This window comes from Monodelphis domestica, chromosome 2 (genome assembly GCF_027887165.1).
Source record: "Monodelphis domestica isolate mMonDom1 chromosome 2, mMonDom1.pri, whole genome shotgun sequence".
Lineage (NCBI taxonomy): Eukaryota > Metazoa > Chordata > Mammalia > Didelphimorphia > Didelphidae > Monodelphis > Monodelphis domestica.
In genome coordinates, this window is record NC_077228.1 from 452,341,178 (window position 1) to 452,365,078 (window position 23,901).

Consider the following 23,901-nt stretch of genomic DNA (forward strand, 5'->3'; position numbering starts at 1 on the left):
GTTGTTGTTTTTTTCTCTTAATATCTTTCTTCCTCTGTTCAGTTTAAGTCAGGCAGTCTAGTCAATCAGTCATTAAACAAGCACTTATTTTTTTAAACATTATTTTTTTATTTGGTCAATTTCAAACATTATTCCTTGGTTACAAAAATCATTTTCTATTCCTCCCTCCCCTCTCCTCACCCCTCCCATAGCGGACGCACAATTCCACTGGGTATTACATGTATCCTTGATCAGAACCCATTTCCATGTTGTTGATATTTGCATTAGGATGTTCATTTAGAGTCTACATCCCCAGCCATATCCCCTCAACCCATGTAGTCAAGCAGTTGTTTTTCTTTGGTGTTTTTACTCCCACAGTTTTTCCTCTGAATGTGGATAGTGTTCTTCCTCATAGATCCCTCCAAGTTGTTCAGGATCACTGCACTGCCACTAATGGAGAAGTCTGTTACATTAGATTATACCACAGTGTCTCAGTCTCTGTGTACAATGTTCTCCTGGTTCTGCTCCTCTCGCTCTGCATCACTTCCTGGAGGTTGTTCCAGTCTCCATGGAATTCCTCCACTTTATTATTCCTTTTAGCACAATAGTATTCCATCACCAGCATATACCACAATTTGTTCAGCCATTCCCCAATCAGAGGGCATCCCCTCATTTTCCAATTTTTGGCCACCACAAAGAGTGCAGCTGAATATTCTTGTATAAGTCTTTTTCCTTATTATCTCTTTGGGGTACAAACCCAGCAGTGCTATGGCTGGATCAAAGGGCAGACAGTCTTTTAGGCCCTTTGGGCATAGTTCCAAATTGTCCTTCAGAATGGTTGGATCAATTTACAACTCAATGCATTAATGTCCCAACTTTGCCACATCCCCTCCAATATTCATTACTTTCCTTTGCTGTCATGTTAGCCAATCTGCTAGGTGTGAGGTGATACCTCAGAGTAAAGAAGCACTTATTAATATGTGCCAGGCACTGTGTTAAGTCCTGAGAATACAAATATAAGGGGAAAAAGACAGTGCCTGACCTGAAGGAGTTTACATCCTTGGGGGTGGGGGAATAAAATATAAAAAGGAAACTGAAAAGTAGGAGAGAAGTTAACCCAGTGAAGGCATGGTGGAGAAAAAAAATTTGGACAGTAGGAAGTGATGCTGAAAGGAATAAAGGAGCAAATATGTTTGGCCTGGGCAAATTCTGGAAGAACCAGGCAGACAGAGAAGGGGTCACAGGTTCAGAAAGAAGTTCCAGGGTGGGAGAAAATTAAAAGGGAAGCCTTTTTAAGAATAAAGAACTGAGGGGGCAGCTGGGTGGCTCAGTGGATTGAGAGCCAGGCCTAGAGATGGGAGGTCCTAGGTTCAAATCTGACCTCAGACACTTCCCAGCTATGTACAAGTCACTTGACCCCCCATTGCCTAGCCCTTACCACTCTTCTGCCTTGGAGCCAATACACAGTATTGACTCCAAGATGGAAGGAAAGGGTTTAAAAAAAAAAGAATAAAGAACTGAACAAATAAAGGGTAGGTGTTCTTCAATATATTCTCACTCGGAACCTTGACCAGGGACTGTGTTTTATTTTAATTTGCCTGACTCTGTTTTTATTATCATTTACATTTAAAACACATCTGTTGTTAATGAATACCAATGGGGATAGCTAGGTAACCAGACCTGGAGTTGGGAGAACCTGGGTTCAATTCTGGCCTTAGATACTTCCTAGCTATGTGACCCTGAGCAAGTCACAACCCCCATTGCCTAGCCCTTACCACTCTTCTACCTTGGAACCAATATTTAGTATCAATTCTAAGATGGAAGATAAAGGTTTTAAAAAAGAGAGAGAGTTGCTTTGGCAGTTCATTTCAAAGTAGCCCCAAATCCTATCAGGAAAATGACTAAACAAATTACAGTAGAAAAATGTAATGGAATATTATTGTGCCATAAAAATGACAAAATGGACAGTTTCAGAGTCAAATGGGAAGATTTTAATGAGTTGATATAGAGTGACAAGTAGGACTAGGAGATCAACTTATACAGTGACAACAGAGAGAAAAACAACTTTGAAAAGCTTTAAAACTCTGATAGATACAATGATAAACCATGACTCCAAAGGACTGAAGATGAAACATACTATTCATCTCCTGCCAGAAAGGTGATAGACTTAAACTGAAGAATCATGCGCACAGTTTTGAACCTGACCAGTGTGGGAACTTGTTTTGCTGGACTACACATATTTATTATGAGGTTGGGTTCTGCTCCTCCCTTCTTCTACCCTGGAGGATAAGGGAAATAAGAGGGAAAGATAATACATGCTTTTTAAAAAAAATGACCTAGAACTCTGAAATTAAATGACATATGCCCAGAGTCACACATCCAGTGTGTGACAGAAGAGGGAAGTCCCTCAGACTTTGTGTCTCTGAGGCCAGATTTCTAGCTATTTGCTAAAATAATTTCCTCTATATTATACTATAGTAGCTTAATCAACTAGATCAACTCTAAATTAAGTTAAAAATAAATCTATATGCCACTTCTAAAATGCAAATCTAATTTCCCAGCAAGCTGCCAACATATTTAACATCAATTTATTTATGGGTTCCCTATCAGAAAGGGGGGACCTATGGGGATGGGGCAAAGAACAATAAAGTTTGAGGACAGATTAATTTGAATGGGTGTGGAAAAGGTCCAGAAAACCTATAGAAGGACCAGATGGACTTGATTTACTCACAATTTTGCCTAGAACCAGTCTTATACTCTCTAGTAATTTTAAAGGGATGTATCTTTAAAAAATAGAATCTTAAAATGATTTTGAATACATATCAGGTAATTTCATCATTTCCCAATTAGTTGAAAAATAGATAGCATTTTTCCACAACCTTCCCAAAAAATGTATTATGCCACTGCTCATATTTAGAGCTACATTCTTATTGATGTGACAAATCCCCTTCATTGGCACATATCACAATCCCTATAAACCAGAGTACAGATTAGGTAACCTTTGCTTATTTACAATGTTAATATTTTCCTAATGCAAAATGGGACTGAACTGCCTGTCCTTAAAGACAGCTACCTAGTGTGGCTTTAGACTTTCAGTGCTGCTGCTGTTTTTTGGAGAGGGCTCAATTGCACTGGGATTGCATTTCACAGCATATGAGCTGTGGTTGGAGAAGCAAGATGGAAAGATGAGGGGGAGCCTATGCAACTGTACTATTGCCAAGTCCCCAAACCAAGGATCTAGATGGCTCTAGAACTCAGTGGAAAGATGAACATATCTCCATGTGAGTCACTGAAAACATGCTCAGAAGAGATGAGAGGGTAGCTAGGTAGCAGTGGGCCAGTATCAAGTCTAGAATGGGGAAGATCTGAGTTTAAATCTGACCTCAGAAACTTCCTAGCTGCATGATCTTGGACAAGTCACTTAACCTCAATTGCCTAGCCTTTACATGTATTCTACCTTAGAACTGATAGTCAGTATTGATTCCAAGACAGAAGGTATGGGTCTAAAAGACAAAAGAGAGAGAGAGGGGGAGAGAGAGAGAGAGAGAGAGAGAGAGAGAGAGAGAGAGAGAGAGAGAGAGAGAGAGAGAGAGAGAGAGAGAGAGAGAGAGAGAGAGAGAGAGAGAGAGACGGGAATTAATTGGCAATTCTATCATCTCCTCATTAACTTTTCCTGGGAAGTTTCTCTTCTCATCATTCCAGTCTGGGGAGGTGGGGACGAGGGAATAACTGTATAATTTAAATCACTTTCTCTAAAAAAAAAATCACTTTCTCTGCAGTATTAGTTGTACTGCACTCAACATCTTAATTAAATACTTTAGCTTTTGGATTTATGCCATTCATGCAGTCTGGTAATAGAGAATGTTGTACTGGTTTGGGCTTGATTCATATAACTGATTGTTCAAAGCATAAGACAAAGGATCCAGAGTCAGAATTCTCAAAGATTTCAGTATTATATTTATTTGTTTAAAATTCATTTAATAATATCTTCTATATGTCTTTTACTACATGGAATTTATGTCTATTTTCTAGTAGGAAGGTTTCTATGATTTAACTTACTTCATACAAAAAGTTTAGAAAATGGTGCTTGATAATTGATGCCTAGTATTTTATGAATATCAGATAAACGTAAGAAAGGATTGTATAAATTTGGTCATCTTATATTTAACTCTCCTTAGTTATACTTTGATTTAGGATTTAGTAATTCTGAAGTTGCTTGCTTTGAGAAGGAACTAATATGTTACAATTTTTTGCATATATGTGTTTGTGCTTAAACTATATCATCAGTCATAAGTCTGATTAGAATAAGATTGAAAGCAGGAAAGTCTTGTTAGTCACCACATGCTGTCTTAATGCAACTATAAGACAGAGCTGTCATTCAAACAGAATTTCTTGTATCTATAATTATCTATGCACTGTTTATAGCATCACTTTTGGAGGTGAAAAATGATACCACACTTCAGAACCACAATGGTTATGATGGAACCACTATAGATCATATAGGCAAAGTAGAACATGGAATAGAATATTCTATATAGAATATTATTATCGAATATGGAGGGTTTTAGGTCTGTCTAAAAAACTTCTACACAAAGGGCCTTAAAGTTAAACAAAAATGTTTTTATTTTTATGATTGTGACAAAAATTAGCATTTCCCTATACAAAAAACAGAAAATGAGGACTGTATGTGAAACCTTGAATTTCCACTGTGTAGGTTTTTTGTATATTTCAGATTTAACATGAGTAGTTTCATCATTGACCTGCTTGTCTGTTTATGTCTGTCAACTTTGTTCTACTCTTTCATGTTTCAAAAGACTTTTCATTTGAGAATACCTTAAAGAAACTTAGCCAGGGTACAATTTTGTGCAGTTGACCAAAAATCAGAAGATTGGAAGATAATTAAGGGGGTTATAACTTAAGAGATGTCTTTCTTTACATATCTATAAGGTAACACACACATTCTATGATTATAGAGAAGTAGAAGGCCCTTCATATACTCTGTTATAACAATCCTCTATCATCTTGGGTATTTTTTCATAAATAAATAATTCTGACTTCCTTAGGTAAGAGTAAGCAGAGGAAGTACATTGATCGTTTAGATAGATTAACTCCCACATGCTCAAAAGACTGTGTGCTGAATACTCTAGCTTCCAGCTTTATAGATTTTATTCTTAGGTTAGTATATAAGACCATCTTCTTACCCAGCAGCCTATTGCAATGAAGCAATCTCTAGCTAGCCCTTTTAGAACTTATAGAAGTGTAAATGACTTGTTATGCCATTGGTCCTATTTGAAAATAATGAAGAACGGCAATTTACTAGCTGACTCCAGACCCCAGAACATCAGGTTTTCAAACTTGGTGGTCTCAGGACCCCTTTATAAAAGTCTTAATAATTACTGAGGACTCCTCAAAGAGCTTTATTTATGTTGGCTATATGTATCTGTATTTTATCATATTAGAAATAAAAATGCCTTTGTACCACTAAAAAGAAATTGTTTTGACTACATGGCTTCCCTGAGTCTCAGGATTTTCAGGGGTCCCTAGACCACACTTGGAGAACCTCTCTTCTGAACAATGTTTTACCTTCAAAATTCATCATACCATTCAGTCTTCAACCCAGGCCACCAAACCAGCTGCCTTTGCCCTGTCCTCTCCTTGTTCTGAGGTCAGTAATCAAATCAATGGTACCTTAGATGAAAGGAAATAATACATGTAATTAATACAACAATGTAAAAAGAGAAGAAAAAAGGAGTCCCGTATAATTCATTAATTGATCAAGAAGCTTGGACCTAGATAAGAGTTCAGAAAATGTTCCTTTCTCCTTTGTTTGTAGTGGTGGGGTACTATGGGTGTGGAGCATTGTGTATATTATCAGACACAGCTAATATAGTAATCAATTTTACTGAACTTTTTTTTCTTTTTAATTCTTCCTTACAAGGGATGGTTCACTGGATGGATGAAAGGCAGAGATATATTTGGAAATGAAGAGAGAGTTAAACAAAAGATATCAATTAGTTTTTTTAAGAACTAAAAAAATTATGGGTGGTAGAACCTTAAAAAATGAATAAAAATAAATTGTTACTGAAAAATATGGAAACTGAAAATGGAAAAAATAAACGTTATAATTTTTGAAAAAAAAAATTAGTTTCTATGTAATGGGAACATGGCTTTCATTACTGATTTAACCAAGGACTCTTCACCTATCTTTGGTGAAGTCATTACGTCAGTCTCAGTTTTCCCTCTCTACAAAATAGGATTAAGTTAAATACATATTTATTAAGCACCTATTTATTCAATATACTGTGCTAAGGGCTAGGAATGCAAAGATAAAAAGAGAGAGAGAGTGGGAGACAGTCCTTATCAAAGATAAACAAGAAATAGCCCCTGCCCACTGAAAGTTTACATTTTACTGGGAGGATATAATTTATTTGTAGATCAATGAATATAACAAATTTTGAGAAGGAAGAGAACACTTATAATTAAGGTGATCATGAAAGGCATTTGAGGAATTGGTACTTTGAAGAAAACTAGGAATCCTTTTTGTAAAATTAATTTTTATTTTTTGTTATTCTGACTTTGACAAATATCAGTGAAATGAACATAAACATACAAATAATTTATATATTTACATATAATAATTATATTTTATATACATATACAAGAACAGAATAAGAAGATTATATATGAAACCATGCATCTATTGCAGTTTTTAAACAAAAATATGAATAAATATACATATATATATATATATAGTAGTCTCTCGGTGAACGACAATGACTATTGTCTTTGTGCAGTTTCATCTACGGTGTACCCTCATGTGGCTTTGGAGTCCAAAGGCTGAGGCGCAAATTTCGTGGCACATGGGGCATGGGATGCCAGTTGTTATGGGAGGTGCGATTGTGGCCTGGTGTCGGCGTTCACACGCAGCGGCAAGATGTCGACATCGCTCATCTTCAAAGGTGGTGGCGGCATAGTTAATGTGGGTTCACCAGCTGCTTCTGTCAGAGGCAGTGAGTTCTAGTTGCTTTGGTGTAATGCCAGCCCACTTCAAGTTGGACTTTAGCTGATCCTTGAATCTTTTCTTTGGTCGGCCTTGTTTCCCGAGTCCAGCTGACAATTCACCATAAAATACCTGTCTTGGTATTCGCTGTGGGTCCATGCGGATGACGTGTCCAGACCATCGTAGCTGGGTTTTGAGGACCATGACTTCGATGCTGGTGGAGTTGGCTCTGTCAAGGACTTCCTGATTGGTGATTCGGTCCTGCCATCGGATCCTCATGATTGACTGGAGGGAGCATTGGTGGAATTGCTCCAGCTGTTTCATGTGCTTCCGGTACAGTGTCCGTGTCTCACAACCTTACAGGAGCGAGCTGAGGACCACTGTGTTATACACTTTGAGCTTCGTTGCAGTGCTTACACCTCTGTGTTGGAGGACTTTGGAGCACAGCCGCCCGAGTGCCTGGCTGGCATTGATCTCATGGTCTAGGGACCCGTCGTTGGCGATGGTGCTGCCCAGGTACTTGAAGGTGTTGACGTTAGAAAGCTGCGTGCCATCGATTATAATGCACAGCTGGTTCGTTGGCCTCCCTGGTGCAGGTTGGAACAGCACCTCTGTTTTGCTGAGGCTGATAGTCAGGCCAAACAGTTTTGTTGTGGTGGAGAACCTGTCCACAATGGTTTGGAGATGATTTTCTTGGTGGGCCATGAGAGCACAGTCATCTGCAAAGAGAGCTTCCAGGATGAGTCTCTCTGTTGTCTTTGTTTTTGCAGTCAGGCGGCGAAGGTCAAATAGTGAGCCATCCAGTCGGTATTTGATGTAGACGCCCAGGTCTAGATCCATCACAGTATGTCGTAATACTTGGGTGAAAAATAGGTTGAATAGTACTGGAGCGAGGACACAGCCTTGTTTCATGCCATTGGAGATGCTGAAGTGATAGGAAGTCTCTCCACTAGATAGGACTTCCCCTGTCATGTCGACATGAAAGAGCTGGATCAGTTTGACAAATTTTGCTGGGCAACCGAGCTTGCTGAGGATCACCCACAATGCGTCCCTGTTCACTGTGTCGAACGCCTTTGTCAGGTCTATGAAGACAATGTAGAGACTCAGGTTCTGCTCAAGGCATTTTTCCTGCATTTGCCTCACCGTGAAGACCATGTCGATGGTGCTGCGATCTGGTAGGAAGCCACATTGTGATTCAGGCAGGTTCTGCTCTGAAACAGATGACAGGAGTCTGTTGAGTATAACACGGGCGAGGATCTTTCCGGCAGTGGAGAGTAGTGAGATGCCTCTGTAGTTGTCACAGGCTGCTCGTGAGCCTTTGTTCTTGTATAGGGCTACAATGGCGGCATCTCTGAGTTCTGGGGGCATGTCTTCCTCTTCCCATATGCTGTTCAGTACTATGTGGAATGCCTGGAGCGCCTTTCCATTTAAGGCCTTGTACACCTCGGTTGGGATCCCGTCTTTACCGGGTGCCTTGCCTGCACTCATTTGTTTAATGGCTTTTTGGACTTCTTCTATTGAAGGAGGGACATCAAGTTGTTCAATGGAGTGGTTTTGGGGGATCTGGTCAAGGGCGCTTTGGTTGACTGAAGAGGGTCAGTTGAGAAGCTGACTGAAGTGTTCTTTCCACCTGTTGCTGATGCCTTTTTTATCTTTTATGAGAGTGTTACCATCAGAGGATAGCAAGGGAGTGGTGGTGGGTTTTGATGGCCCATAGACAGTCTTGAGGGCACTGAAAAATTGTTTGTAGTTTTTCATATCAGCAAACCGCTGGATTTCTTCTGCCTTTTTTTCCCACCATCGGTCTTGCATCTTCCTGATCTCACACTGCGCCGTGGCTTGGAGAGACTTGAATCTGTCCTTTTTAGGAGCAGAGTTTGGGTTATTTTGCCACTCCATAAAGGCTTTGTTCTTCTTGTTCAATAGGTCTTCAATAGCAGTGTTATTCTCATTGAACCAGTCCTGGTGGTTGCGTTGTTTTGGGCCTAGGACTGCCTTTGATGTTTCCTTCACTGCATCTCTGAACTGGTTCCATTTCTCGGTTGAGCTTCCAGTGAGTGGTCCCTTGGCAGACAGCTTGTTGTCCAGGCAGGACTGAAATGTTTGCAAATAAGATGGATCTCTAAGACGACTCACGTTGTAAAATGCACGAACTGTCTGGGCGCGTTTTGGATGGCGAGGCGCAATGCACATTTGAAGAGTTGCTCTAACCAATCGGTGGTCTGTCCAGCATTCAGCTCCTCTCATGGCTCTGGTGATCTTTACATCCTGGATGTCTCGCCAGCGTACAATGATGTAGTCAATGCGATGCCACTGTTTTGATCTTGGGTGCATCCACGTTGTTTTATATTTGTTCACCATTCTGAACATAGTGTTTGTGATGGTGAGTTCGAACTCTGAGCATTTGCTGAATAGCAGTAGGCCATTGTTGTTCATTTTGCCCACTTCGTGTTTGGCGAGCACTCCTTTCCATCTTTCATGGTCCTGGCCAACGCGGGCGTTGAAGTCTCCCAGTAGTATCAGCTTGTCATTTGTGGGCACTGAGTGCAGGACGGCACTCAGGTCAGAGTAGAACTGCTTGATGGTCTCCTCTGTGCTGGTCAGTGTTGGGGCATATGCGCTGATGATTGTGGCATATCGGTCTTTGCTGAGAGGCAAATGGATCTTCATGAGCCTCTCACTGATGCCCACAGGCAAGTCAGGCAGCTGTTTGAGCAAACTGTTCTTGATGGCCAGGCCAACACCATGGATTCTGTCTTCATTTGAGGCTCTACCTTTCCAGAAGAAGGTGTATCCAGTGGTGGGTTCGCTGAGTGATCCCTCTTCTGGTAACCCTATTCTTAAATAATCTAGTCCAACTTTTAAAATAAATAACCCTTTTCCCCCTTATAATTAAATCTACTTTTCCTTCCCTCTTCTGTTTTCTTGAGAAGTTTATTTCTACACCAAACTCTTTTGCATATTGTGTGTGTGTTCAATCTTTCTTTGTACAGTTTAGCTAAGAAAAAAAAGTTCCTGTTTCCTCCCTGTCCCTCTTTCCCCCTACTCCATGTTTATGTACTAATTTTCTAATGTTTTCTAATTTATTAATTTTTTTGACCTGCTGTTAATTTGTGGTTCACAAATAGATTTCAGGGGGTCAATGAACTTGGATAGGAAAAAAATAACACTTCTTATTTATATTAATCTCTAACTGAAAATTTAACATTTTCTTTAATTATGAATTAAAAAAAATATTGACAAAGACTAATTAAGTGCCTACTATTATCAGGCACAATGTTAAGCACAGAGGAGTCTATGGGCCTCACCAGATTGCTTTGACATAAAAGGTTGAGAACTCCTGCTTTAGAGCATCAAAACAGAGCAAAACCAATATTGACTATGGTTTTTAAGGAATTCAATAATTTTTAAATTACTTTTTCCTTACCTTAAATTTCTTCTTTACCTTTAATAACAGGGCAGCTAAGTAGCACAGTGCTATATCTGGAGTCAGGATGATTCATCTTCCTGAGTTCAAATCTGGTTTTAGACACTTATTAGCTATGTGATCCTGGGCAAGTCACTTCCTCTTATTTATTTCCGTTTCCTCATCTGTAAAAAGAGCTGGAGAAAATGATAAACTACTCTAGGATCTTTGCACAGAAAACTCTAAATGGGCTCATGAAGAATTGGACACACTGGAAAAAAAACGACTGAATACCATCTTTAATAATAATAATACTATTTACATAGTACTTCATTATGTGTTAGGTACTATGCTAAGCACTTTGAAATTATCTGATTTGATTCTCACAATACTAGGAGGTAGGTTCTATTATTTATTCCCATTTTACAAATGAGAAAAATGAGGCAAATAATGGTTAAGTGACTTTCCCAGGGTCTCACAACTAGTAAGATTCTTATCAGGTTCTCCTGACTCAAAACCCAGGGTTCTCTATTGGGTCATTTAAATGACCTTTTCCAGATCAGTATTACTTAACACCAGATACTTTTTTTTTTAAACCCTTACCTTCCATCTTGGAATAAATACTGGGCTCCAAGGCAGAAGAGCGGTAAGGGCTAGGCAATGGGGGTCAAGTGACTTGGCCAGGGTCACACAGCTAGGAAGTGTCTGAGGTCAGATTTGAACTCTCATCTCTGGGCCTGATTTTCAATCCACTGAGCCATCCAGTTGCCTCCTTTCTGTTTACTCTTATCTTCAACTTCAATTCCTGGTTTGGGATTTTGTACCATGGTTGGGCCCTTCCTCCTTTTGCATTCTTGGATGGATTGCCAGGTTTTGCTTGTTCTTGATCTTGAATTTTTGAGTTCCTAATGCTTGCTTCCACTTGCTCTGATATATCTGGGCCTAGAGGACTGCCAGATTTCAGGTTTCCTGGGCTCCTCTAGGATAGCAATGAGCACTGCAGTCTCTGAGGCCTCTGGGGCATTTCCCATCAGAGTGCCTCTGGAATGCCTGGTTTGAGTGCTACTGGCTGTCCATGCTAGTGACTGTCTTCAATCTTCAGATGGAAACCAGAAAGCTTCAGGATTCAGCTGCTTCTGCAGTATCTTTAAGTCTGCAGTAACAGATTCTATTAACTTGTGTTTAGTATAGCTTTTCCGGTGAGACCCTCTTCCTAGTACCAGCAAGCTTCTGGATATCATTTCTGAGTACTCTATAGCTGGAGGAGAGTCCTTAATGTAGGATTTCTTGGTTTTGGTTTGCCGATTTTTTTTGGTTGGAATACATGTGTGAGATATGGGCTTTTCTGTGAGTTTATCTTAATTAAGATTCAAAAGTTACGGGTTCTAAGAGAAGAGAGTGAGGGGGGAAAGCATTCTAAACCTTAGAAGGTAGGTACTATATAATAAATTGTAATTTATAACAATAAAATAATATGTTTCCTGTTGCATATAGAGTAAAGTGAAATGAGTTTGGGTTGGTGCTAGATTTTAAACATCAGACTGAGAAGGGAGCCCACTGAAAGCTTTTGAGATTGGATTTGTTAGGTGTTATATTGGCAACAGAAAGACCAATTAGGAAGCTGCTGGAATAGGACTAGTAAGCAAGAGATTTCTTGAATATTTATGTTTTAAGAAGTATAATGAAAAACCAAACATGGACATGGTTCCTATTTTTGCATCATATTTGGTATCATTGTTAGTATGTAATTTACATGATCATTTAAAGAATAATAAAGATTAATCATTGGTGAAAAATTATTAAACACTGAAAAACTGCAAGGTCTACAGGTGGAATATAATCTTGTTTCCATAAATGTCTTTTTCATTTTGGAGTTATAGCTAAAGTTACAATTGGCATTTAAAAATCAGATGATAAACTGATGTTTTTGGAGGACTAGACATCCCATATATTTTATTTGTGACATTTGTATACATGTTTCAATATATATAAATACATAGTTTGTATATGTAAAAATTCTAATCAGTCATTAGAAAAATATACAGTGTAGTTTCATAATTTGGTATCAAAGATTTTTGAAATAAATTTTCTGAATTTATAAATAATGGCCTGAGTTACATAAATTTAATCTTGAATTAGAGAAACGAACCATTTCCCTCCCTCTCCAAAAGATTGCTTAGTAGTGCAACTTTAGTAGATAGAATTCATTAGACAGTGCTGTTGACAGGGCAAGGGTAGAAGGCAGTTTGATTGTCCAGAGCTGCATTTGGGACTGTTAACACTTACCATAATAAAAACCCTAGGCTCTAAAGAAGCTTGGAGTGCTTAAAGGCACAGAGTGCTAGAACATGAAGGTGCCAGTTATACCCAGATGCTTTTCTGCAAGTCACCACATTTTAATTTTGAGAAAGGAGACTAGAGGTCTATTGAAGAATTCATTCCCCATGGCACCAGTTCAACACCTCAGGCTTCTCTGTTGAAAAGCTCCCTTATATAGCTGTACTGTACTAGAGGACTTGAAAAGAAAACCAAGGAAAAAAACAGCAGGGATGATAAAATGCACTCCCCCCACTCCCCCCCAAAGATGAAACCCCATCAATCCAAAGACAAAGTGTTTCTAGGTTTGGAAAGCATGAGTAAAAGTGACAATGAGGAAGATTTATTAAAAAAATCATTCACGATTATTACTATTTTTGATAGGTTAAATTTATATTTTCTGTTCAAACAAACAGATTTAAACTCAAATTGGAGAACTAATTTTTGTGGTGGTAACCACTGGAATTAGGTTTGTTGCAAAACTTCTCCCATTAAGAAGAAAAAATGGCATAAAAAAGGACAAAAGTACTATTGAAATTAATTACAGGTTTTTAAGGTTACAAATGTAGATGTTTTCCAAATTATGCTAACACAGCATCTAGATAGCCAGCAGAGACACATCAGATCCCTCTCCTGTTCTTTATTATTTTAACTTTGTAGCTTCATTATCCCCCTGTAAAGTATTTGCAGATACGAATTGCCTGAAAGCTGTATTTTCTGAGGAGGTAGACACAAAGGTATTTGATGATCTCCTCCCTCCCATCATAAGCATGGGACAAGTGGGAGACTGAAAAAACACAAGAGAAGCAGAGAGGAGGGTGGAATCTAAAAACAAGAGGGAGGATTTTTCTTTTCTTGAAAAACAAAACAAAACAAAACATTATTATAGAGTTATACTGACCAAGCAAAATAATTCATCTTCCCCAGAGGAAAGAACTTTGAAGAGGTCACCCTTGATTTGACTCCAACAGCAAGACAGCCTTATGCAATAAATTTTAAAAATAAACAAATGACTCCGGCAAGGGACTGGATGGGGAGTGAAAGGGGTCTACTCCCTCTTTTTCTCATCTTCGTCTCTTTTATTCCCGCTTCATTCATTCATTCCTCTCCCCAATTCCTGCGGTTGACACAGGCACCCCACTTGCATGAATCGTCGGCTCTAGCCCAAGAGCCAGCATTAGGGAGTGGTGGAAGGAGGGCAAAGCCCACCCGGGCTAGGGCGAGGGGTGAGCCCGTGACCAAGTGGGGGAGGAGAAGGCGCCGCCCGCCCGCCCGTCCGCTCGCCCGCCCGCCCGCTCGCTCGCTGCCAGCAGCACCTAGTGGACACAGCGCGGAGGTACCGGGCGCGCGCGGCGAGGCTGGGAGGTGACTGGCGGGTGGACGCGCGCTGGGGGTGGGGGCAGGGGGGTGCGGCGACGATCGGGCGAGCGCGCGCACGGTGAGGGCCGGGAAAGCGCGAGCCAGAGCGCGTGTGCGGCTGTGTGTATGTGTATGCGTGAGAGACACACCGGAGGAGGGAGACACACACATTCACAGAGGCGCACACACCGGGGCGAAAAAGGGGTGGGGAGGGAGGGGGAAAAGGGAAAAGGAAAAGGAAAGGGGAGAAAGAAAAAAAAAGGCAGGCATTCGATGCACCTGGGAGGGTGAAAGAAGAAAGCCGGTGGCGGCGGCGGTGAAGGCAGGAGGCGGCGGCACCAGCTCCGGCGAGAGCGGCGCGCGGACGTCGGACCCGCAGCCCAACCCCGAGCTTGGAACCGTATTGAGCCGGAGCGCGTCGGGCCGTCCGGTCCCCCCTCCTCACTCTAGCTCTTTTATTTGATTATTTATTTTTCTCCCTCTCCTCGCGAAGGGCGAGGCGCAACCTTTAACCGCGGGACGACCCCCCCCCCCCCCCGGCGGCGGATCGGCCTCGCGGGACGCGCTAGTTCAGGGGGGTGGCCCCGAGACCCGGACGGGGGCGGGGGGCGACGGGGAAGGCAGGCCCGGCCCGGCCCCCCGGGGAGCAGGCGACAGCCCGTAGCTCTTAGCGGCGGTTGTGGCGGCGGCGTTGTTGTTGTTGGCCGGAGCGGCTCGGCTCTACTGAGAGCCAGGCGAAGGAGGATGTCGTCGGCTGGCAGCCGGGAGGAGGAGCGGCGGAAACTGGCCGATATCATCAACCACTGGAACGCGAACCGGCTGGACCTGTTCGAGATTAGCCAGCCCACCGAGGTGAGTGACCCCCGAGCTAGAGCCCCGCTCCCCCGTGCTCCCGGCAGGCCGCGGTACCGCCGCCGCCGCCGCCGGAGTCCGGCCCCCTGCGCCCGCGCCGCTTCTCTCTCGTCGCCTCCTTCACTCGCTCGCTCACGCCCCTCGCCCCCGCCGCCTCCCTGGACTGGGAAGCCCCGGCCGCCCTGCCGGGCCGTGGGAGGCGGCGACTCGGACCCCCTCCCTCCCATACCCTCCCCCATCAGGAAACTTGACTCCCCGCACACCTCCCCTGAAACGGATCCAGCTTCCCCCCTCCCCCCCAGCCAACCACCCGAGTTTCACCTTTTCCTTAACCCTTCCATTCTGCTCGACCCCCCCCCCCCCAATTCTAGACCTCTGTGACCTGACATTGTTTCCCCTTCTCTTCCAAGCGTCTGACCCGGGTGTCACCTCTACCTGCCCCCACCCCTGAAAGTGACCCATGGTTTTTTTTCCCCATTTATGGAGTTCAATCCCCTTTCCTTTGTCAAAAGGATTTAAGATTTATCGAACTGAATTCACCTGTTTCCACCTTCTGCTAATCCCTAGGTTCCCCCCTCCCCCCGCCTCCACTTCTCTGCCCCACCCATGAAAAGACTAGGTCCCTCCCCCCATAAAAGCTCCATATCTCCCCCCCCCCCCCCATTCCGTTTTCTTCTTTGAACCTGACATGTGGGATGGTTCTTTACTCCTTTACTTTAGGTCTCCGGCTTGCTAGTTAACCGGTCTGTTTGTATCTGTGTCTGCGCCTCGAGAAAACATTTTCATCATTTTCCCGATTTTCTTCCCTCACCTCACTTTTTTGTGCCTAACCCTTAGCTCTTCTTGGCACTGGAAAAGGCATCTTGCCTTTTTCTCATTTTTGAGAAACACGTTCTTTCCTATACTCTCACCCCTCTGTCTCTTTCTCTTTTTGCCCTCCCACCCTCTCTTTTTGCCCCCCCCCCCCCCCCCATCTCCCGGTGTTGTGTTGGTACCAGAGGAACTCACAAGTTAACGGGAATTATGTCTGTAGATTGGAGAGATGGGTTCCCGGGTCTGGGGTTCAAAGCTTGGAATGTTGTACCAGTCCGCGGTTTTGGACAGCTAAATTTGGGAAGTGAAAGATAAACCAGGTCCCTTTTCTTCCATCTCATGAAAACCAGGGAATTGCCAACCTGCCAACAAGTATTTCAATCAGAAATATTACTTTAGTTGAGATAACAAAACAAGTGTTAAAACAAGGTAAAAGATCAACCCGAGGAAAGGATTCTTAACCTCCGCCCCCCCAGGTGGAAAGTTTCTTTGGTGTCTTGCAGAATTGGTTAAACCTCTCATAACTACAGCCTGTTAGCTGCTATGGTGTACTTAAAAATGAACTTTCTGAAATTCCGTATCCGCGTCACTTTAAAAGGGCGTGATAGTGCTGAGTTTTTTTTGTCTTAGTAGGTTTGAAAACTTCGAGGTTGCCAACGGTTAGTATAAAGTAAATAACCATGATTTTTAGTTATGGGAGTTTAGAGATAGCACTAAAAAGAGAGCCTGTAACTTTTTTTTTTTAATGGAAAAGGTGTGGTTTTCTTTGTTCTCAATTGAATGCTTTTAGGTTGCCAGAGAAATGCGTAACACTGACTCCGCCTCTCTTCCCTTCCCAATCCCCCCCCATCTTTTGGCAGGTCAAAGTGTATAGTTTGATAGAAAGTGTTGGGGGAGGGTTTGGTAGGTAGAAGTTATGTTCCTGTTGTCCATGACTGCATAGTTCTTGCTCATAGGGTGGAGGCTGATCATGTGTATGTTCCCAGAGAAAAGAAGGAAATTAACACTTGTTTTTGGCCTAGCCCCGAATGTAGTTGTTTATTAATAAAGACCACTCAAAGAGTGTTACAGTACACTGTATAGCAGTTTTAGACACAAAATTATATTAAAATTGAAATAAAGTTTTGGAAATGACTAGAAAAAGGTAATTGGCCTTCCAGAACAGGTCACAGTTGGAAATTAGACTTAATTTAATGACATTCAAGTGAACAAGAATAGTTCATTTGAGAAATATGACTTAAACCTTAAAAGGTTGAATTCTCAGATTGTTTTTGTTATCTGAGTGCAGCCACTTCACTTATAGTTTATTTGACCTGTTGGAAGATTGTAAATAGTGTCCATGGATTGTAGAATTGGAGTATCTTGGAAATGGTTATTTGAATCAGCTCTCTTGGATGTGAAAAATATAAATTGGGAACCCGATTTTGACAGATTTTCTAATTTGCACGAATTTTTTCAAATATATTAAATTTTATTATACTTATTTTTAGCTTTTAAATAAAAATCTTTTTAATATGATTCTGTTGCTTCCACTTTGCCCTCTATTACAAAATGAGAATATTATTTTACTTATGAATAATAACATTTTTCAATTTCTTTTTACACCAAAGTGAATTTCTATGAATTTATCAGCATTGAAGTCCAAAAGACTTAGCCCTTACTGGATGACTTGCAGCATAGGTTGTAGCAATTAGTATTTTCTAGGCCCATCTTTTTATTGTGTCCCTAAACTGAGTATTTTTAGAATCAATACTGTGTATTGGTTCCAAGACAGAAGAGTAATAAGGGATAGGCAAGGGGGTTAAGTGACTTGCTCAGGGTCACATAGTTCTGAATTGTCTGAGGTCAGATTTGGACCTAAGACCTCCCATCTTCTAGGCCTGATTCTCAATCCATTGAGCCACCCAGCTGCCCCCTGAACTGAGTATTTTAAGAGAATATTACCTAGATTTTTAATGGAAAGGGTGCTTTTAATTCATGGAGTTCATTAACTTACATGCACAACAGAATGGTTTTAATTATACAGGTTAGGGTTCTAAATAAACTAGAGCTTTGTTATAAACTAATTGATTATAAATGTTTTTTAAAGGATGAGAACATAAAATTAATTTTCTGTATTAAATGAAGATATTTAATTAAGAAATAGAGTGACCTTCTGAAGACCACACAGAGTAGCAGAACAGTTTTGAACTCAATCAAACCCTTTGACTCCAGATTTGGTACTCTATATACTAGGTACAAAATTTGTTTATTATTTGTAAAATTAATGTAACTCATTTCATTTCTGATTGAGAAAATGTTTTTCTATTTCAAAACTACCATGAAGCCTTAAATGATTACTCATTTATATTGAGGATTTAATTTAATATAGGAATTTCTAAGTGTGAAATTTTCCTTTGGCAGTTTTATGACATCAGAAATGAGAATGAAAATTTGTAGACCATACCAAATGTTTTACAAGGCAGTGTAGCTGAAGACAATTTTTGTTTTGAAAACAAAATTAATTCAGCAAACTTTATTGCAAGCTAACAAGTATTTATTTGGATGGATGATAATTTTAAAAGTAAAAGTGGTATAAGCTTTTCAGGTGTTTTTTCTTACTTGGGGTAAACCTTAGGGAGAATAATTATAGCAAGGCAAACAATTTAAAGACCAGTCTATTTACTACAGAAAAATGGGGCTCATTTTTTATTTCTCCTTTGCCTCCCATTTCCCCTAATGTCTTAAAATTTGGGTATCTTTTATATTATATTTGGGTATCTTTTATATAATTTCTAAATAAAATAATTTAGTACTAGAAATCAGGATTTATATAAATTAATCATTTGTGCTAAACGTAAATTCTTCATAGTTCAGTTTTGTCATTATTGTGTTTGTAGATATTTTTGCCCCAAAATCTTAAACCTATTAGTGGATTTAAGAAAGGCTTCAGATTACATTTAAATTTATTCTGTACTTAAGTGCTTAATATTTTATAAGTTGACTAGCCTTAAAACATATCCTGGAATTTTTATATGGGTGGCCTTTAGTAATTTACATGGGCAGAGTATAGATCATATTACTCATTTTCTAAAACATTTTCTTTAGGGCCATAAGTTCAGACCTAGTTCATCTGGAGAAGTTGAAAATTACTATTTGATGGTTATTTAGTGCTATATTGGTGATCTCAGTCGAGTCTCTAGTGGACAGGTAGGTAAAATATCTGTCAGAAATGATATCTCAGGTTTTACTGGTTGATTATGGCCCAGGGCCATTCATCCTTCATGGCTTGGCAGTTTCTTCAAGCCCAATAGCTAGTGGGGTTTTTTTTTTCCTGGCCAAAAAACCCTATAAAAATATTGGTTATTGACTGAATTAGGCAGTTCAAGGGTTAGGATAACTAACTAGCTGGGGATGTTTCTTAGATTCTAGTCTTTGGGACAATGGTTTACTTAGCTTTTAGCATTGCATTCATACTTTTTAGTTTGAAGGAGTTCCCTGATTATTCTCTCTTTGTGCTTGTGAAGTCAATCTTGGGAAGATATTTTAGGGAAAAATAAGTTGGCTTATATATTATTAACTAGTTTTGCTTTTTACTTCACTTGGGATTTTATGTTATTTTGGACTTTAAATGAATAGTCTTCTTAATTTAAATTATTTTAATAATGATAATAGTTAAAATGAATTAATATCTTGACTACTGTATGAAGCTAGAATTTAGCAAAGACTCTTAAAGGTTTTCTGGTTAACTTTTTCTTATATGTAATCAATTATGTAAAGTTAAGACCTTATTCCTCTTTTGAATTCTCACTACATAGATTATTTTATTTGGAAACTTCATGATAGTCATTTTTTTCTCTTATTGATGAATATAGAGCCTTAGAAAAGTTTACCTCTACATGTGTTATGGAATATTTGAGTGGGAGGGATTGCCCAAAATTTATTGCTTTAAAATTTTAATTGAATTTGAAAATCAGTGCCTGCACAAAGGAAAGATTTTTGACTTGGTGTTTTTTTTTTTACCTGTTTACAAAAAAATTATACTTAAAAATTCTAACTAAATGGTGGCTGGTAAACTAGAGTTCTTTTTAAGTTTCAGTGTAATTTTACATAATTAAGTAAACCTGTCCCATTTTACACATTAAATTTGGAAAAATAACTTAATCAAAATGAGCACCTGGTTCAGTACTAATATATTTTTACAGCTGAGTATTTTGTATTGCAAAGCTGATTATGCATTAAAGGAAGTAATGTGGTGAGTCACATAATCCATAGAGAGGAGGTGTGTGAAAAATAACTTGGGGTTTTGTCAGCTGAGGTGGAGTAGGAAGCCCTAAAGTGAGGTAATTTGAGTGACTTAAAGCTGAATTTAGCTTTTAGAGCTATCCCTAGGCAGTGACTTTTATAATATTCTATAGATTCCCAGGATTTGAAACTATTTGGAAAATTGAAGTGCTTTATGCTATTCAACCATGCTATTTGTGATGAATCCCTATTTTTCTCTTTTGGGTTCACTATGACAGCTAATGAATAGAATTTGCTAATGAATAGAACTTCTTGTGATTATAAATCCTTCTTATCTATCTTGACTCATGAAATGTTTTGCTTTTGTTTATATGTTATTGTATGTAGTATATACCTTATTTACTTTGATTTTTATTTCATAAAATTTTGATGAAAAAATTTTTAGTTAAGGAAAACTGATAAAACTAATAGTTTCTTAAAATGAAATTATTCAGAAGAATGAGAAATCAAGTTAAGAAAAAAATTGAGTCATTATAATAATAAAAGTCATAGGCTTTAATAGAATTAACTTTTTTAGTGTTAAGCATACACAGTAGTAATGTAGGGATCTGCTCATTCTCACTCCTGAAATATGGAGAAAGGATGGGTCTCTTATAGAGGAGCCAGTTACTAAGCATTTATTAAGCACCTACATAGTTCTAGGCACTGTGCTAAGCTTGGGGTGTGGTATCAAGAGGGCACCCCTTGCCTCCTGAGAGCTTATAGTCTAATGGGGAGTCTACATGCAAACAAATATATACATAAAACCATATACAAGATAAATAGGGAGTAATCAACCAAGGGAAGACACTAGTTTTTAGAGTTCTGAAAAGACTTCCTTTAGAAGGTGGGATTTTAGCTGGGGTTTAAAGGAAGCCAGAGAAATCTGGAGGTGGTTATGAGAAAGGGGAGAGAGCATTCCAGGCAAAAGTGGCAACCATTGAAAATACTGGGAGATGAGAAATGGAGTGTCATATGAAAGAAATAGCCAGTAGACCAGTATTAACTGAATCATTGAGTATGGGAGGGGGTAGTAGAGGATTTGAAAGGAGATTATGAAGGTCTTAATTCCAGAGGATTTTATATTTAATGCTGAAGGTGATAGGAAGTCACTAGAGTTGATTGAGTAGGGGTCATGGTACTACTTGTGCTGTAGGAAAATCACCATAGCCACTGAATGAGGAGAGATGTGATGAGATGAATTTTGGTTATTGAGGTATTCCAAATGTGAGAAGGACCTGCACCCCATATCAGGAGAGAAGAAGATAATCAAGAGATGCTGAATGTCAAAATCTGTAGATCTTGACAACAGATTGGATATGGGGATAGGGTGGTGAGAGAGTGAAGAACTGAGGATGATTCCTAGGTTGCAAGCTTGGGGAACTGGGGGCATGATGGTACCCACCACAGTAATAGAGAAATTTGAAAGGGAGAGAATTTAGGGGAAAAGATATTGAAAGAAATGCTTAAGTAGTTAGAGGGATAAGAAAGAAGTACTAATTCTTGATATTATTTCTTGAGTATTTTAAAAATCTACACAATAGAATAGATTACTACCTGATTTTTAAAAAATAAAGATATTTTGCCAATTACATGTAATAAATTTCCACATAAGTTTTCTGAAGTTATATGATCCAAATTGTCTCCCTTTTCCCCTTTACCAGAACTGGAAAGCAATTTGATCTGGGTTATACATGTATTATCATTATTGTGTGATATTTGTATGGAAATAATGTTTGAAATAGTGGGAAATATAAATTTGTTAATAATTTGACAATTATGAGTGTGATGTAAAAAACTTTAAATGGAGTTTGTCAACATGGAAGCTAGAAGCCCCAAACTTGTGCCTAGTAAGATCTGATGAACCTCAAGTTTTAGGACTGGCTTGTAAGTTGGAGACCCCAAAGCTTGTACTTGTTCTTTGTTCCCCAGAGAATCCACCCAGGAGGGAATTTCAGGCTAGTAGTTTCAGACTGAATAATGGACCCTAAGGTAAATGACTATCCTAGTTAGGTGGAACTAAGCATATGCTAAGCACTCTTTTTATTTTAGGTAGTCTTCCCCAGCCTATCAGAGACCCTTTCTTTAGTAGACCCCCACCTGGGCTGGGACCATCCTTTTAGTATACCTTGTAAATAGCCCCTTCCCTTACACTCTTGCTTCTGGCTAAGATTCTTTTCCCAAGCTTGATTGTATTCTGTCTGTATAGTTAGGACACTCCCATCTTTTCCTGTTCCTGGATCTCCCCATATATATAGGTTCCCCAAATTCTTTTGTTCCTTGGAGGCATCTAGCATGGTTGGCATTCCCAGGGATAATGTCCCCAGTCCAGGGTGGACCCTGTAAAAGTTGTGGTGCCAGACTAAGTAAAGGGCCAAATATTGGACTTATCCCTAGTGTCTGATTAAAGTGTTTTTTTTTTCTGACTACTTTGGTAGTTCTGTGTTATTTCCAAGTTAACAAGCTTTATCTGTACTATTTTTTAAAGGAAATATGATTAACATCCTATAGTTAAAGTTAGATATGATTTTGTAATTAAAAATTTTTAGGGTTGGGTCTGTGCTAGTTTTTGTTTAGATAATTGAGTTTCTGGATTGGCACTTGTTAACTTTGATGTGTTTTGATATGGGGAGGGCATTATAAATAAATGCCCATGGGTCATTGATTAAAATGTACATATGTTGTCAGCTTTTTTAAACAGACATTAAGCATTACTGCCCAGGGTGTTTTAAGAATACAAACTTGGATGGACTTCATGTAGCATTGTACTCAATGATAAAAGGAAGGGTTAAAGAATTATGAGAAGTTTGAGGGGGGATCTCTTTTATGGTGGGGTTGGGTAGAGAGAATATCTGGAAAGGCTTCTTGGATTAGGTTCTAAAACAGACCTCCAAGGTTGAGAAAGGGACTTCAAAGGCTAGAAAAATCCTACAAGGTGACATGACAATGAAGAATAGACCAGTCTAGTGCAGATGACCTTTGCCCTTTGGAAAAGTGAACACCATTTTTTCTCTTCTGATCTGGGTATGTTAACTAGCAGTAACCTGGCAGAGTCTTGAGAACCAGTGCTATAGGCTTAGACAGAATCCACATATGCTAGTTGACAGGCAGGTGTGAGCATTCTGCCAAAGCACGAGCACTTGTGCTCATGTGCAGAAGCTTTCTCTCAAGAGTTGTGTTATACAGCTGGACTGAAGCAAACAGATGTTTGACAGCCAGCTGGGTGTCTGGTTGCCTAAACCAAATCACCTGGCTAAGCCTTTATATTATACAAGCTTCATCTGGCCACAGCAAATATCAAACCTCATTCTGAAGGATATATTGTAATTTTGCTTAACTGAGAAAACTTAATACACATTCAATAAGATGAAACATTATTTGAAATTTTATAAACATGGAAAAAATTTCCTTAACTATAAACATCTTACATGAGAATTTTAGGGATTCTTTTAGTTTTCATATTTCATTTGCAATTGTCAGTCATAAATGAAAATTGTTTCAAATTGAAATTGGATATTTTAGGTATGATTGGCAAGTATCCCAGTTTACTTCTGTTATGTGGAAACAATGATAGGAACATTAAAATACATTTATTTAAAAATATCAAAATTACTCAAGTTCAGTCAGTAAGGATTTATTAAATCCTGTGCTTAGTGTTAGGGATACAGAGAAGGCAAAAACTGCTCCTGCCCTCTTGTAATTCACATTATAACAGGAAACTATCTACAAACAAGATATGCACATGATAAATTGTAGATAATCTCTAACATTGAAGGATATTTGAAAGACTTCTTGCCAAAGGTGAGGTTTTAGCTATGGCTTGATGGAGGCCAGAGAAGTTAGGAGGCAGAGATTTCAAGGATGGTGAACTTTGTAGCTTTGGCATGGGGCTCAGCCAGTGGAAAAAAGAGGT

The 23,901-nt window shown here is 39.5% G+C and overlaps 1 protein-coding gene across 34 annotated transcripts in view; it reads left to right on the forward strand.

Moving 5' to 3' along the window:
* The first annotated feature begins 14,170 nt into the window (after nucleotides 1–14,170).
* AFDN (afadin, adherens junction formation factor) overlaps nucleotides 14,171–23,901 on the forward strand; it is a 184,250-nt gene continuing 174,519 nt past the window's right edge. For 13 of the 34 annotated variants that reach the window (XM_056819023.1, XM_056819030.1, XM_056819031.1 and 10 more), the window contains exon 1: nucleotides 14,172–14,912. In XM_056819023.1, coding sequence (XP_056675001.1) covers nucleotides 14,805–14,912 — 108 coding nt within the window. In that variant the 5' untranslated portion in view covers nucleotides 14,172–14,804. Of the gene's footprint in view, nucleotides 14,913–23,901 lie in introns of all 34 variants that reach the window. The other 21 variants (XR_008916722.1, XM_056819041.1, XM_056819050.1 and 18 more) reach the window with 4 other exon arrangements.